General features: G+C 47.2%; 1 protein-coding gene across 1 annotated transcript in view; it reads left to right on the top strand.

Moving 5' to 3' along the window:
• GOLGA3 (golgin A3) overlaps positions 1-16,148 on the top strand; it is a 32,426-nt gene that overhangs the window by 3,606 nt on the left and 12,672 nt on the right. Inside the window, exons 3-13 of the mRNA XM_083373222.1 lie at positions 1,862-2,143; positions 3,987-4,099; positions 5,459-6,144; positions 6,879-6,990; positions 8,453-8,759; positions 9,285-9,487; positions 10,688-10,825; positions 12,699-12,860; positions 13,466-13,834; positions 14,973-15,050; positions 15,420-15,683. Coding sequence (XP_083229348.1) covers positions 1,862-2,143; positions 3,987-4,099; positions 5,459-6,144; positions 6,879-6,990; positions 8,453-8,759; positions 9,285-9,487; positions 10,688-10,825; positions 12,699-12,860; positions 13,466-13,834; positions 14,973-15,050; positions 15,420-15,683 — 2,714 coding nt within the window. The remainder of the gene's footprint in view (positions 1-1,861; positions 2,144-3,986; positions 4,100-5,458; positions 6,145-6,878; positions 6,991-8,452; positions 8,760-9,284; positions 9,488-10,687; positions 10,826-12,698; positions 12,861-13,465; positions 13,835-14,972; positions 15,051-15,419; positions 15,684-16,148) is intronic.

Below are 16,148 nucleotides of genomic sequence, written 5' to 3'. Positions count from 1 at the left end.
CCACCCGGCCCCTTGAGGGCAACCGCAATGTTAATGTGGCCCTCAATGAAATTGAGTTTGACACCCCTGTCCTAGTGGTATCTTTCATGGCTAATACTAAGGCGATACCTACCCTTTGTCTATGTGCTTGTCTGCTGTTGCACTCACTGGGTGATGAAACTCCAGACTTAGTACTAAGGCTTTCTTCCACTTCTCCTTTGCTTTTTCCACCTACCTCTTCCGTCTTCCTTTTTCTCTGGAAAATGAAAGAACAAAGCTGTTAAATCAGCACTGGGTGGGGTGTGGGGGGGCTTTAGTCTGGAAAGTCTCTGTCTTGGGAGTCACATCTTAAAATAATTCAAAGTAATGAGGAGTATAACAGAACTGGGAAGGTCCTTGGAGGTTTTCTGATAATCCAACCTCAGGAAACCCTATGCTATTTCAGACAAAAGGCTTGTCTAATCTCTTTTTTTAAAAACCTCCAGTGTTGGAACATTCACAACTTCTGGAGGCAGCTTAAATGTTGGCAGTTTGAGAGCCGTAGACGCTCACTCTGGCTCCATCGAGGCGACTCGCAACCCAGTCAGCCTGAAGCGTGACAGATCAGACGAAGAGAAAATTAGACACAAGAGTGGCATCAGGGCATCTGTTTTGCACCAAACTCCTCTGCGATTGAAAGAAGAGCAAAAGGGAGATAGGAAGAGCATCTTCTAACTTGAGATTCTTCTAACTTGCTGTCCACTAAAATGGATTATACCAAAAACTACATGGATCTGAATTAAGGGGATTCTGTGGCGGTTCCCATAAATGAGACAGTTCAAACAAAATTCAGGCATTGTTTATCTAATAAGTCTTAATAATGAAAGGAAGCATCGGCACACATGGAGGGATGCCAGCATCTGAAATCTCCTCCCACAAGCCCACTACACCACCCAACAATTCCAACCCCTATTTACACGTCATAAATCACATTATCCAATCAGTTTTACATAATGAAGTTTCACTTCCCTTCCTGTGCGCAGGTTATTTCTTATCTTCTGAAAACATCCGGTTGACATTCCCCCTACCTTCAGTTTCAAAGCAAAGCAGTTAAAGCAAAAGGCTGCGTCTTATATTGTCAGTGCAAAAATATGTCAACGTTTGCAGCATTGACAGATTCTCTTCTCTTTGCCTTGTGAGGATTTAGAACATCAGGAAGGAGGGAGAAATATATTCCTGTTGAGCCCAGCCCATAAACAAATCCTATTTCCCTATCCAATATTTCAGGAATGTTCCAGACTAGATACACATTTTATTATAAGAGACATGGTGGTGTAGTGGTTAAAATGCAGTACTGCAGGTTAACTGCCCACTGTCAGGAGTTCGATCCTGACCGACTCATAGTTGACTCAGCCTTCCATCCTTCCGAAGTCGGTAAAATGGGGATCCAGGTTGTTGGGGGAAATACGTAAACCGCTTAGGGCTGGAAAGCTCGGTGAAGCAGTATATAAGTCTAACTGCTATTGCTATTATGTTTTTATTTGTTAAGTTTGGTGTTTAAACTGATTTAAGAGTGGAGCATATTGGGTGAAGCAACCTGGAATTAAGGAGAAACTTCCTAACGGTGAGGACAATTAACCCATTGGAATAGCTTTGCCTTCCGACGTTGTGGGATGCTCCATCGCTGGAGGCTTTCCAAAAAAAGACAGCACCGTCCCTTGTCTGAAACGGTACAGGGTCTCTTGCTTGAGCAGGCAGTTGGACTAGATGACCTCCAAGGTCCCTCCCTTCCAGCTCTAGTCTGATGGATTGTTCTCTCAGTGGCTTCCTGAGCGTACGAACAGGTAAGAGCACGGCACCCACCACTAAACCTCTTCCCAACCCCTGTTCTTTTTTCCCCCAGCAGCTAGTGTAAATAACAGCAGAGTGTCAACCGAAGGGGATACCTTAGCCCTCAAGGGCAGCTCAGATCCTTGTGCGAACGGACCGACGTCTTACGGGCCCGAGCAGCCCGTGACTTTTGGCCCCATCAAAAGCTCCTGGGAGGAAGAAGCAACTTCAGGTGTGCTTGGTGTCCACGAGCACCTAAAGGCATCTCAGGGCGGTAGTGACGAGAGCTTAGCTCTTAGGAACGACGCCCTGCAGTCTCTCAAACTAAGCCTCCCTTTGCAAGAAACCAAAATGTGTAAGCATCTCTTCGCGGCGGAGCTCACCTGTTCTTCCTTGCTCCACCTCAAAGAAGTTTTTTTTTCCACCCCCCCTCCTCCCTTATTTCTATCTCTGTGCCTCTGCAGAATCTCTTCTGCCTGCCGCTTTTGAAGCATGAGCTGACTCTAAAAACCTGGGCCAGCAAGCTCGGCCTCTGACTTCGCCTTTAACAAATTGGCTTCCTTTTTTCTTTTTTCTTTTTGATGATGATTTGGTGGGTTGCGATCAAGATTGCCGTTGCAATTCTCGTAGAAACAAGGTATTTTCCCCTCTAATCCAGAGGTTCCCCAACCTTTTGGGCATCACCAGGGACCGGTTCTGTGGAGAGAGGTTTTTTCGCGGACCGGAGGGTGCGTGGTTTTGCGTGCTGCCTGCATCCCCACGGATGGGGCTTTGCTTGTTTGTGCGGACCGGTTGCTGGCGTGCCACAGTTCGGTACCGGTCCTTGGGGACCCCTGCTCTAATTGATGTGGTTACCGACCTCTACGCGCCTGTGCGTGCGAAACATTGATCAGAGAAAACATTGCGCATGTCAACAACAGCGAAACACAGCTAGTCCTTGACTTACGACTGAGCCCCAATTTGGCCCATTGTACCTTTCTCGCCACAGCTGTTCAGGGAATCACTGCAGTTGTTAACTCGGTAACACGGTTGTTACCTAAATCTAGCTTCCCCATTGGCTTTGCTGGCCAGAAGGATGCAAAAAAAAGGGATCACGTGACCCCTGCAGCCGTCATAAATGGGAGCTAGTTCCCCAGTCTGAATTTTGCCCATGCGACCCTGGGGATACTGCGGTCGTCATGTGAAAAACAGAACTCACTTTTTTCCGGTGCTGTTGTAACTTCGAACCGTCAGTAAACAAGCCCGTAAGTCGAGGACTCACTCTGATAGTTTTTTGTCAATGCAGGTAACGACTTGTTGCTGAGTGGCTGTTTGAAGTTCCAAGGGGGTTTACTAACGACCTGCATTTGAAGTTCTGACAGCCACACACACGGCTGTCACAGGACCGTGTAGGCTTGGCAACGGGCTGCATTAACAGCCATCTGCAGTGTCCCGCGTTCACACGTCCACCTTTCACTTCTGCTCAGGGACAATCCTGTTTTGACTGAACACCCTTCCCCCAAGGCTCCAGACAAGGATCAAAAATTGAGTCATGCTCCTCCGGTGACGCCGCGCCATCGCCGTCATTTCCCCGTGACTCTCAGAGGCTAAGAAATTCCAGGGGGAAAAATCCGGCTCTCTTCACGTAAATGAGAGGGTGGTGCAAAGCTTCAGTTGGGGGTTGGACGGACTTGCTGGATCCTATTCTGAACAAGGGGCAGCAATTATTCCCCGACTGATTTGATTTAATAGATTAATCGTTCATTAGTGCTCTCCCGCCTGGCGAAGGAAGACGCTGGGCAGCTAACCACACCTTAACAATTAAAAGTAATGTTAGCAAAGTATGAAAAAAAAACCCACCACGGCTCTTCTGAGGCTTGTGGACTGTACCGTTCTCATCCTAATTAAGTTAGTCTCCAAAACGTTTTTAAAGTGTGCGGTGGTTGAGCTCTGGCGATACCGAAAAGGTTCTCAAGCTCTTTTTCTCACGAAATACCTTGCTTCAGACACAGCAAAAAAAATAAAAAATAAAAATCAATTCCTTCAAAACCAAGAGTTGAGAAATTAGCCTCTTTTTCTCCCCCCACCCCACCCCCTTCTTTTTATCTTGGCTCTCAATTTCTGAGGACTTTGCAAAGAAATCCCAGGTCTTCCTGTCTGCCCCACCTCCTTGGTTGTTGTCCCCAAACAACTTAACTTGCTCCTAATTCCTTCCGCAGGCTCAGCCGATGCTCCTCTCCCGCTAGAGAAGGAAGAACAGATCCGACTTCAGGCGAGGAAGCGCCTGGAAGAACAGCTCAAGCAGTATCGGGTCAAGAGGCATCAAGAGAGAGTAAGTGCCTAGTTAAAAAGAGATTCACAGGCCTGTTTTTACTCATCGCACCGTCTGCCAGGCGGTGAGACTGGAACTGGCCTTTTTGTCCACTGATGGATCGGAGATAAGCGGAGGTTTGATGTTTGATGGTGATAAAGGAATTGTTGCAGGATGTCAGCTGTTCCGAGTAAAGCTGCCTTTGGCAATTGACTGATGGGGATTGTGTCAATGCCAGTGTTACGGTTCGTCGTAGAGTCAGCTGGATTTGGCATTTTTGTCCACCTATCCAGTCCTTCCCGAGGACCTTAGATAAGCAGATGTTGCTAATAACATTAAAAGTAACTTCACAGGATGTCAGCTGTTCCGAGTAAAGCTGCCTTTGGCAATTGACTGATGGGGATTGTGTCAATGCCAGTGTTACGGTTCATCGTAGAGTCAGCTGGATTTGGCATTTTTGTCCACCTATCCAGTCCTTCCCAAGGACCTGAGATAAGCAGATGTTGCTAATAACATTAAAAGTAACTTCACAGGATGTCAGCTGTTCCGAGTAAAGCTGCCTTTGGCAATTGACTGATGGGGATTGTGTCAGTGCCAATGTTACGGTTCGTCGTAGAGTCAGCTGGATTTGGCATTTTTGTCCACCTATCCAGTCCTTCCCAAGGACCTGAGATAAGCAGATGTTGCTAATAACATTAAAAGTAACTTCACAGGATGTCAGCTGTTCCGAGTAAAGCTGCCTTTGGCAATTGACTGATGGGGATTGTGTCAGTGCCAATGTTACGGTTCGTCGTAGAGTCAGCTGGATTTGGCATTTTTGTCCACCTATCCAGTCCTTCCCAAGGACCTGAGATAAGCAGATGTTGCTAATATTAAAAGTAACTTCACAGGATGTCAGCTGTTCCAAGTAAAGTTGCCTTGGGCAACTGACTGATGGGGATTGTGTCAAGGCCGCTGATGTTCAAGTGCTGCAGTTGACCAGTGGTGCTGTTGTCAATGCCCGTGGTGCTCCAGATGTTTGGGGATTGCACCCAAAGTGCCTGTTACTAATTGGTACTACCCTTGCTTGCCTTTGCCACAGTCTGTAGGTCTTTGTATTTTGTTATCTTCTCCAGTTCTTTCTCGTCTATTCTGCTGTCTCCAGGCACTGCCACGTCCACTAGACAGACTTTTTTGTCTTTCTTGTCGACAATTGTTAAGGCCGGGGTGTTATGTGGCAGGTGCCTGTCTGTTTCATTTCTGAAGTCCCAGAGCAATTTATGATTGTTGTTGTTTGTTGTTGTTATATTTTATTTTATTATTGTTTTATTATTTACTACTACTGTGCTTGCTTTTCCATTTCTCCCCCTTCCTGTTCTTCCTTCCTTTCTTTCACTCCAGGTGTTTACAGCTAAGAGCCGCCTCTCCAGCACGCTGGATCCCGAGCTGATGTTGCATCCGGAGCTCTTACCCAGGGCCAGCCCCATGGCGATGACCAAAGAATATTCCTTTTTGCGAACCAGCGTCCCGCGAGGACCGAAAGTGGGCAGCTTGGGCTTCCCAGCTTCCTCGAAAGAGAAAAAAAGCTCCAGATCGTCCAAAACGAGCAGCCGGATTCGGTCTCTGGCAGATTATCGAACGGAAAACCCAGAGGGCGGCACCGGTGGGACCGTCCCGGTGGCCGATTCATCGGGCGGATCGCTGAAACCCAACTCAAGCAGCAGCCTGACCTCGGTTGTGTCTTCCGTCAGCCTGACCCCCGATTCAGATGACCGGCTGGAAGCTTCCTCCTTGGCGGGAGACAGCCTGTCGGAGATGGATGGCAGCGAAGCGGGCATGAGGCTGGACGGCAACGAAAGCGACAGCTCGACCTACAGCAGTGCGTCAGGAAGAGGCCCCACGTCCTCCAGCCCCAAAAGCAAGCAGGGTACGGCCTTCACCGTCAACGGGCAGAAGGTCCCGTTGGATGCTGTTGGACAGTTTCCTTCCATCAGGGAGGTCCTGCAGGCTGCGGCGACAGAGTATCGGGCTCAGGATCAGGAAGTCAATGGGGAAGCCAGAAGCCGGCGGGACAGTATTTCTAGCAGGTAAAGCTGTTTCGGCATCTTCTCCGACTCGGAAGGCTCCAGCTGGGACACTTTTTGTCCCAAAGGTCCTTTTTCAAAAGGCAACTGGGTTTTGTTTGTCCTGGAAACAAAGAAGCTTCTTCAGTTCTTCTCCAAGAAGCTTCTTCAGTTCTTCTCCTCCAAGAAGCTTCTTCAGTTCTTCTCCTCCAAGAAGCTTCTTCAGGTCTTCTCCTCCAAGAAGCTTCTTCAGTTCTTCTCCAAGAAGCTTCTTCAGTTCTTCTCCTCCAAGAAGCTTCTTCAGTTCTTCTCCTCCAAGAAGCTTCTTCAGGTCTTCTCCTCCAAGAAGCTTCTTCAGTTCTTCTCCAAGAAGCTTCTTCAGTTCTTCTCCTCCTGGAAGTTTCTTCAGGTCTTCTCCTTCAAGAAGCTTCTTCAGGTCTTCTCCTCCAAGAAGCTTCTTAAGGTCTTCTCCTCCAAGAAGCTTCTTCATTTCTTCTCCTCCAAGAATCTTCTTCAGGTCTTCTCCAAGAAGCTTCTTCAGTTCAGAACTGAAGGAACTTTTTTGTTGCCAGGAAAGGAAGTCCAGTTGCCTTTTTGAAAAAGCACCTTTGGGACAACCATGCCCTGGATGACAGGAGAATCTCCACAGGCATTCTTTGGATTCTTTTCTTGCATTTGTTTGATCCGCTAAGGAACATCTTAGTTTTTTGGGATTGGTACAGCTTCACCAAGTGTTCCTCTGCTTTGTCTCACCCCAGCATATCCATGGAAAGTTCAGTCGTTGGGACCCACGATGAGCTGCTTCAGGTCCTCAAAGAGAAGATGCGGCTCGAAGGACAATTGGAGGCACTGTCATTGGAAGCCAATGAGGTACAAAAGGATCTTCTACTTAAAAAAACCCTCATCCTCCAGGATGGAGAGAAACCTACGGTCAACACTGCAAACGTTGGGTGTTTTTGCTTGGACAGTATGAGAGGCAGCCTTTTCCTTTAAATTGTTTTGCTCTTAGAATTAGATGAAGCTGGGGGGAGGAGAATGCTGCCCCGGTTGTTTTTAATAAGATAAGAAATAGCATGTTATAGAATGGAGGAAGCGAAGCTTTGCCTTTCAAACTGATTGGAGAATGTGATTTGTGACTGGAGGAGGGAACTGTGCCAGAGATTAGGTGCTGAAGGGAGGGGAATTCAGATTTTGGCATCTATCCAGGCCATGCCGATGCTTTGTTCTCATTATTATAGGCTTTTTAGAATAAGCCATGCCTGAGGTTTCTTTGAAGTGTTTCATTAGTTGGAACCGTGACACCTACACTGTTCCTCTAGGTTTAAGGATGGGTTATGGAATATATCGGGTGTCTGTGGAAGTGGGGATCGCATTTCAGGTTATGGTGGATAGATCTAGTCTTAGCTGCAGCTCTCAAAACCTCTTGAGATGGTAGGATCTTAGACTGGGAAGGAGCCAGTTAAGCCAGGGAGTTCAATTGGCTTCCTGGTGCAGGAATCTCAATAAAAGCATTCCCAGGAGATGGTGGTCCAGCCTCTTTTCTCCCTAGACCACGGGTAGGCAACCTCGGCTCTTTTATGACTCATGGACTTCAACTCCCAGAATTCCTGAGTCAGTTATGCTGACTCAGGAATTCTGGGAGTTGAAGTCCATGAGTCATAAAAGAGCCGAGGTTGCCTACCCCTGCCCTAGACAGTGAATGGGAAAATAATATGGGATGGTTTGTGAAACTGATGGTGTCACGTTTCCGACGTTTGGGCTTCACAAGTGACTCTGAGGCATTTTTTACCTTAAAAGTCCTTTATTCAGCCTAATGCACCGACAAATGCTTGCTCGAAGGAAGCTGGAATCTGAAATCTCCGACCCCTTGCACAATATATTAAAACACCTTTCTCCACCTTTCTAATTTTGTCATCAATCATATTCTCCTATTAATTTAAAGCATCAGTTTCCCTTCCGTGGGCCAAGCTCTTATCTTCTTTACTGTCAGATGGCCTTGAGGAACAATCCTCCTTTTCCCCACTCCCAACCTTAATCCACTCTCTTAAAGCAATACACAAGTTTTAACAGATGAAATGGCTACTTCTTCATCTCTTGTCAAGCACTAACGTTCGATGTTAGCAGCGTTGACGGAGGGCCGTTTGGGATGGTTGTTATCCATGTCTGCTATTACCCATATGTAAAAAATTGCACGGAGATGTCTGCTCCTGTGTCCTCCCCCCCAAAAATGGAGGATATTATAGAAGGTTTTTGAAGGCCCACCTCAGCTCAACACCTCTTGTTACTGCCTTGCTCGGATAGAAACTTAGTAACTGGATTTGTCTTTGCGTAGGCCCTCAAAGAAAAAGCAGAATTGCAAGCCCAGCTGGCTGCGGTCCAGATGAAACTCCAAACCCACATGGAGCATTCGCAGAGCAGCCAACAGAAGCAGGACTGCCTGAATTCAGAGGTGGCTACCTTGAAGCAGTCCTGCTGGGAACTGGAACGTACGATGGCTGAGCTACAAACCGCCTTGGAGGCCAAGAACGCAGGCTTGCTGGCTTCTCATAATGACCTGCAGCTGGCCGAAGAACAGTACCAGAGACTGGTGGGCAAGGTGGAAGACTTGCAGAAAAACGTCCTTAGCAAGGATAGCATGGGTGAGTAGAACCGAGCGAACATCGTCCATCCACCTGTTCTTCCGTTAGGATCTTAGGTCAAGGTCAAGGTTCCCCTGCACGTGCGTGCTAGTCGTTTCTGACTCTAGGGGCCGGTGCTCATCTCCGTTTCAAAGCCGAAGAGCCAGCGCTTGTCCGAGGACGTCTCCGTGGTCATGTGGCCGGCATGACTAGACGCCAAAGGCGCACGGAACGCTGTTACCTTCCCACCGTAGTGGTCCCTATTTTTCTACTTGCATTTTTTACGTGCTTTCGAACTGCTAGGCTGGCAGAAGCTGGGACGAGTAACAGGCGCTCACTCTGCTACGCGGCACTCGGGATTCAACCCGCCAAACTGCCGACCTTCTGATCGACAAGCTCAGCGTCCCAACCCACTGAGCCACCGCGTCCCTTACAAAGCCTCAAGTCCCAGAGGCTGGCTCATAGTCAAGCGATCGTCCGCGAGGACTCCGAAGTCCCTCTCCTACTTCGTTGTAATTTTTTATTTTTTTCCATCCGCCCTTTTAGTTCACGATCTCCGGCAACAGCTCTCCTCGTTGCAAAGTCAGCTTCAGCAGGTCGAACTGGACCGTGCGTCCTTGACCGGTAAGCTGAAGTCCTCTCAGGCGGAGATCTCATCCTTGCAGAAAGTTCGCCACTGGTACCAACAGCAGCTGGCCGTGGCTCAGCAGGCAAGGATACGTCTGCAGAGCGATATGGCCAACGTCAAGGTAAGCACCGTTTTCTTCTCTCCCATTCCTGTCTCCAGCCCCCGGAGCACATTTTCACGTACACAGTCTGATCGTGTCTTTAATTCGATTGATCTGACAGGCGATTGGCTGATTGCGGCCTTGAACTCAGGAGACAGTTCTGCCTTAAATGGGGAACACTTTTCTGCAGGTTTCCCTAGAGGTGATGGGATGTAGTGAGGAGGAGGAGGATCCCCAAGAGGGAGTAAGAGGCAATTCAGCCTGGATATTATATGTGAGAGAAAGAGGGGGAAGACAGCCTCTCCCTAACAGTTCCCAGAGTCTATTGTAGAGGCAGAGAGCTGAGTGTTCAGCCTGGCAAGATTCTGTCTATAGGTGTGAAACAAAATAACTCAGCTTGGAAGTATCCCCAGGTATCATTTTTAGTGAGTAGAGTAGAGTAAAGTAGAGTAGAGTAGAATAGAATATGGAATGGATAGGATAGGATAGGATTACAGAAGAGAAGAAAGATTATAAAATAGAATAGATTACAGAATAGAATAGATTATAGAATAGAATAGAATAGAATAGAAGAATAGAATAGAATAGAATTACAGAAGAGAAGAGAGATTACAGAATAGAACAGATTAGATTACAGAATAGAATAGATTATAGAATAGAATAGAATAGAATAGAATAGAATAGAATAGAATAGAGGATGGGATGGGATGGGATGGGATGGGATAGGATAGGATAAGGAAATATCTTTATTGTCATTGTGTAACTCACAACAAAATTAGGTAGAAATTTAATAGACTTGCATCTGTGTCTAGGCCTTGTTGGTACGGGAGAGTGTGTCTTGGAATATGTTTGACTATGAGCAAACCAGATGTAGAGTCTTCCAAGGCCACTACAATGAAGGCTATTCTTATTCCCCCTTCTTCGTTTATTTAATTGGTTTATTTGGCCCTCCACCCATCTCACAATGGCAACCCCAGGCAAATAACTCTGGGCAACTCCCCATGGTATAAAAACACACAACAGTTAACTGAGAGCAACACCAATCGGCAATAAATGGATCCTTTGCGTCTCCGCGTAAGTGCATCGGACGCACAGTTAACAAGCAAAATCGCCTTTTAATCTAAAGCGGGCCATAAAGTGTAACCCTAATAGCTTGGATTCCATTTCTTCACACGTCTCTTAATGCAGCCCTTTCTCTTCTTCCACCCTTTTTTTCTAAAGGCTGGACAGATGACCCAAGTTGGTCTGCTGGAACATCTGAAGCTAGAGAACGTAACCCTGTCTCACCAGTTAACAGAGACTCAGCATCGATCGATCAAAGAGAAGGAACGCATAGCCGCGCAGCTGCAAAATATTGAGGTAAAGACCTCGGATTTCCTGAGTATTTGGTTGCCAAGCCGGTAAAAACCTGCAGAGAGGCGCGAGGAGTCGACGCTCACGAATATACCCCTCCGTATCTCCTCTCTGCACACGCTCTGATGCCTATCCAAAGTCCTCAAACGCTCTTTTTGGTCTCTGCCGTCAGGCTGACCCATGGTCTTGAACATCTGAAGGACTTCCGATTCACCCCCGCCAGTTAATTATTTTTCAAAAACCGAAAACCAGAAGCTCTTTTTTTTCTTTTTAAAGGATGTTATTGAATTTTAAAGGATTAGGGATAGAATAGGATCGGGTTAGGGATTAAGGTTTAGGGTGGGGTTAGGATCAGGGTTGGGATCAACGTTGGGGTTATCCCCCAATAACATTTTCATTCTTTAGCAAACAGGCTATTGTCCGGGTACATGTATTCAATTATCTGATATAGTAACAGATAACTGTAAAGGTAAAGGTCAAGGTTCCCCCGCACATGCGTGCTAGTCGTTTCCAACTCTAGGGGCCGGTGCTCATCTCCGTTTCAAAGCCAAAGAGCCAGCGCTTGTCCGAGGACGTCTCCGTGGTCATGTGGCCGGCATGACTAGACGCCAAAGGCGCACGGAACGCTGTTACCTTCCCACCATAGTGGTCCCTATTTTTCTACTTGCATTTTTACGTGCTTTCGAACTGCTAGGTTGGCAGAAGCTGGGACGAGTAACAGGCGCTCACTCTGCTATGCGGCACTCGGGATTCAACCCGCCAAACTGCCGATCTTCTGATCGACAAGCTCAGCCTCCTAACCCACTGAGCCACCGTATCCCTAACAGATAACTGTAGTAAATGTAATAAACGATCATCAAAAACAGGATCAGTTAGTCAATACATATCGTGCCTCTTACTAATATATATTCAAAATAACATATCACGTTCATTTTCTCACGAGTTCGTTTTCCTAACCATTGGTAAAATCTATCCCATGTTCTATAGTAAACGGAAGCTCTTTTGTCCATACATGGATAAATGCCAAAACCGAACGAATCTTGCGTGGATTCAGTTATGGGTAGTCCTCAACTTATGGCCGCAATCGGGACTAGAATTTCTTATCGCTAAGCAAGGTTTTCGTTAAACGAGTCGCACCTGATTGGGCCACCGTTGTCGTAATGTCGTAACCCAGTGATGGCGAACCTTTTAGAGACCGAGTGCCCAAACCCACTTATTTATCGCAAAGGGCCAGGGCCACATCAGCATTGTGGTGCCCTGGGGGAGGGCAGGGAGGTGCCTCCGAGTGCCGCCTCTGTCATGCAAAACCCGGGGGGTGGGGGGCCTTAAAAATGGGCCACCGTGCTGCAAGGTGCAAAAATGGCCACCGCCACACTGTGGGGTGCACAAGGCACCGCACCTTGTAAGAACGGGGCAGGGCTAGCGAGTATCACGCAGGCACTAATCAACAATGGTTGGTGACCTCTGCTCTACCACCTCTACTTGAGCTTGTTAGTCAGCCGCTTCGTCTCCTGTGTGCTGGCCAGGACTCCTGCTCCGGGCAGCGGTGATGGCCTGATGGACCTGCTGCTGGTAGCAGTGGCGGCACGCATGCCAACAGAGAGGGCTCTGAGTGCCGCCTCTGGCACTCGTGCCATAGGTTCGCCACCACTGGTCTAACCGTTGCTAGACAAGGGGTGGAAGGTCGAGGGCTACCTGTATGCAAATAAATGCCGTGATTTTTATATTGGCATCCTGTGAGGCATATGTAACACCTAAGCCCCTCATTTGGATCAAACGGCAAGGTGCTGTTTGCCTCCATGCGTGCCGCTCCCATTTCCTAACATTGCCTCGACAGCTGTTACCACACTTTCTAACAACCTCTGATGCCTCTGGACAGGCTGACATGTTGGACCAGGAAGCAGCCTTTCTGCAGATCCAGGAGGCCAAGAGCATGGTGGAAGACGATTTGCAAAGGAAACTGGAGGAGTTTGAGGAAGAGAAAGAACAGCTTCAGAAGATGGCTGACTCGGCAGCAGGATTGGAGCAGGAGCTGGAAAAGGTACACGGGTTTCGCACGTCGCGTTACAGCCGCAGGTGTGGGATTCTCGTGTAAAGGTTAAGGTTGATTCCTGGGGTGGAATGTAGTCTGGATTCCCAGGAGGAAGAGGGAACTCAGTTCGGATAGTTTGTGTGTCTGAGAAAGAGGGCGAAGACGGTTCCTCCCTAACAGTTCCCGGAGTATATGCTTGTGGAGTTGGCCGTTTGCTTTAACTTTTGCGAGATTCTCTCAGTGGGTGAGGGAACGACGACAGAATTCTGCTTGGAAGAATCATTATGTGCCTTTACTGGATTGACAACTCTTGAGTTAAGCGTCTGAATTGATTCTCAGTCCTCCAAAGGTGCTTTTTCAAGAGGCAACTGGACTTCCTTGTTATTTTTTGAAGACATTTTGCTTCTCATCCAAGAAGCTTCTTCGGCGCTGAAGAAGCTTCTTGGATGAGAAGCAAAATGTCCTCAAAGAATAACAAGGAAGTCCAGTTGCCTCTTGAAAAAGCACCTTTGGGACGTCTTGAGTTAAAAGTGAAGGCCAGGTAGAAGGATGCCGCCTTTTTACGTTGGGAAGAGATCATGGTGACGGTGAACTTCTTTGCGTTCTTGGCCCAGGTCAAATTAACGCTTCAACAGCGAGACTTACAGGTGGAAACCCTGCAGCAGGAACAGCTGGATCTGATGAAGCAGCTGACCTCTGCCCAAGAGACGTTACAGACCCAAGACCAATCCTTGGGTGAACTTCAGATGCGCTATGACGAAGTGGAGGCCAGGTGGGCTGAGCTGCAAGGAGAGGCCGCCTCGAAGGACGACGCCATCCGCTATTTGCAGAACGAGAAGATCGTTTTAGAAGTCGCCCTGCAGGTAGCAAAGACGGGACAGGAAGGACTTGAAGAGGACATCCAGCATTTAGGAGGCCACGCCGAGGCGGCCTCAGATGTTTTGGAGCAGCTCAAGCAGGAAATAGCCATCAAATCGAGTCAGGTAATCTGCTGCATTTGACCATTCCTTTTTTTTTTTGCTGAGCTATTAAGAGCCCTGGTGGCGCAGTGGATAGAATGCAGAATTGCAGGCTAACTCTGCCGACTGCCAGCAGTTCGATCCTGACCGGCTCAAGGTTGACTCAGACTTCCGTCCTTCCGAAATCGGTAAAATGAGGCCCCGGATTGTTGGGGGGCAACAGGCTGACTCTGTAAACCGCTTAGAGAGGGCTGTAGAGCACCGTGAAGCGGCATATAAGTCCAAGTGTTATTGGTAAGTGAGAGGGAAGGGAAGGGAAGGAGGAAGAAAGGAAAGGAAAGGAAAGGAAAGGAAAGGAAAGGAAAGGAAAGGAAAGGAAAGGAAAGGAAAGGAAAGGAAAGGAAAGGAAAGGAAAGACCGTGGTGGTGCAGTGGTTAGAATGCAACATTGCAGTCTAACTCTGCCAATTGCCAGCAGTTCGATCCTGACCAGCTCAAGGTTGACTCAGCCTTTCCATCCTTCCAAGGTCGGTAAAATGAGGACCTGGATTGTTGGGGTCAACAGGCTGACTCTGCAAACCGCTTAGAGAGGAGAGGGCTGTGAAGCCCTGTGAAGCGGCATATAAGTCTAAGTGTTATTGCTATTACAGGTTCTCCTTGACTTATGACAGCAGTTGAGTCCAAAATTTCCATGGCTAAGCGAGACAGTTTTTAAGTCAATTTTGCCCCAGGTCTTGCTACCGTTCTTAAGCGAATCGCTGCAGCTGTTACGTTAGAAACACGGTTTGTTAAGCGAATCTGGCTTTCCCCCGTTGACTTAGCTGGTCAGAATGTTTCGAAAGGGGAATCCCGTGACCCCAGGACATGGCAGCTGTCATAAGTACACGCCAGTTGCCAAGCCTCTGAATTTTTGACCACGGGGATGCCGCAACGGTCATCGGTGTGAAAAAGGGTCATAAGTCCCTTTTTCCAGAGCTGTTGTAACCTTGAGCAGCCACTAAATGAACTCTTGTAAGTTGAGGACTTCCCTGTCTTGGTTAGAGTGATGGAAGTTAAGACGTTGCTCTCCTAGGTGGACTCTTGCTTCGTGACTCTGCAGGAGAGCTTGGAATATTTCTCCTTTAGTCCTCACCCAGTGCTTCTTTTTATTTTATTCCTCGTAGGTAGAAAACCTGCAGCAGGAGAGTGCAAATCTGAAGAAGCAAACCCAGAAAGCGAAGGAACAATATCTTCAACAGAAGGTGAGTAATGCCTTCTTTTTCTAAATTTCCTCATTTTGGAGAAACTGGCAAAATGGAAGCGTTTATCCGCCTTTTGCCCCTTAAGCAGCCCCTGTCAAATAAAGCACCCAAAATTAATACCGATCGTCCTCAATTTAGAACTACGGTTGGGACCGTTTCCCTTCCTGAGCAAGGCAGTTGTTCCGACGCCCCATTTTGCGACCTTTCGTGTTCTTATTGAAGTTTAATTTCCCGTCACTATTCGGAATGTCTTTCTCATTGACGGTTTCCTCACGGTTAGTTGCATCTATGTAGCTAAGAGTTTCATTTGTAGACGCCGTCCTCATAACGTTTTCTGTAAAACAATTCTATTTGGTCCCCGACACGCAGGTGATGGTGGAGGCCTACCGCCGAGACGCCCTTTCCAAAGATCAGCTGATCAGTGAACTGAAGGCCACCAAGAAGAAGCTGGATGCGGAAATCAAAGAGCTGAAGCGGGAATTCCTCCAGCTTCAGAGCGAGAAGAAAACCATGGAGGTGGAGTACTCCAAGCTAGCGAAGGAGCTGGTGCAAATTCAGGAGCAGATGGAGGAATTGGAGAGCCAGCTTCAGGTGGCCCAGAAAGAGCGGAACGACATGGAGACAGAGCTACAGGTGGGAAGCAAATTTAGATTTAAGAAATAATAACAGAACAGAATAGAACAGAACAGAACAGAACAGAACACAATAGAATAGAATAGAATAGAATAGAATAGAATAGAAATTATGGAATAGAATGGAATAGAATAGAATACGGAATGGAATGGAATGGAATAGAATAGAATATAGGATGGGATGGGAGAATAGAAATGGAATGGAATGGAATGGAATGGAATGGAATAGAATAGAATAGAATAGAATAGAATAGAATAGAATAGAATAGAATAGAATAGAATAGAATAGAATAGAATAGAATAGAATAGAATGGAATGGAATAGAATAAAAATTATGGAATAGAATGGAATGGAATGGAATGGAATATAGGATGGAATGGAATGGAATGGGATAGAATAGAATAGAATAGAATAGAATAGAATAGAATAGAATAGAATAGAATAGAATAGAAATTATGGAATAGAA

Source organism: Vipera ursinii, assembly GCF_947247035.1.
Source record: "Vipera ursinii genome assembly, chromosome: 14".
Classification (NCBI taxonomy): Eukaryota; Metazoa; Chordata; class Lepidosauria; order Squamata; family Viperidae; genus Vipera; species Vipera ursinii.
This window is presented reverse-complemented; position numbering and strand designations above follow the sequence as displayed.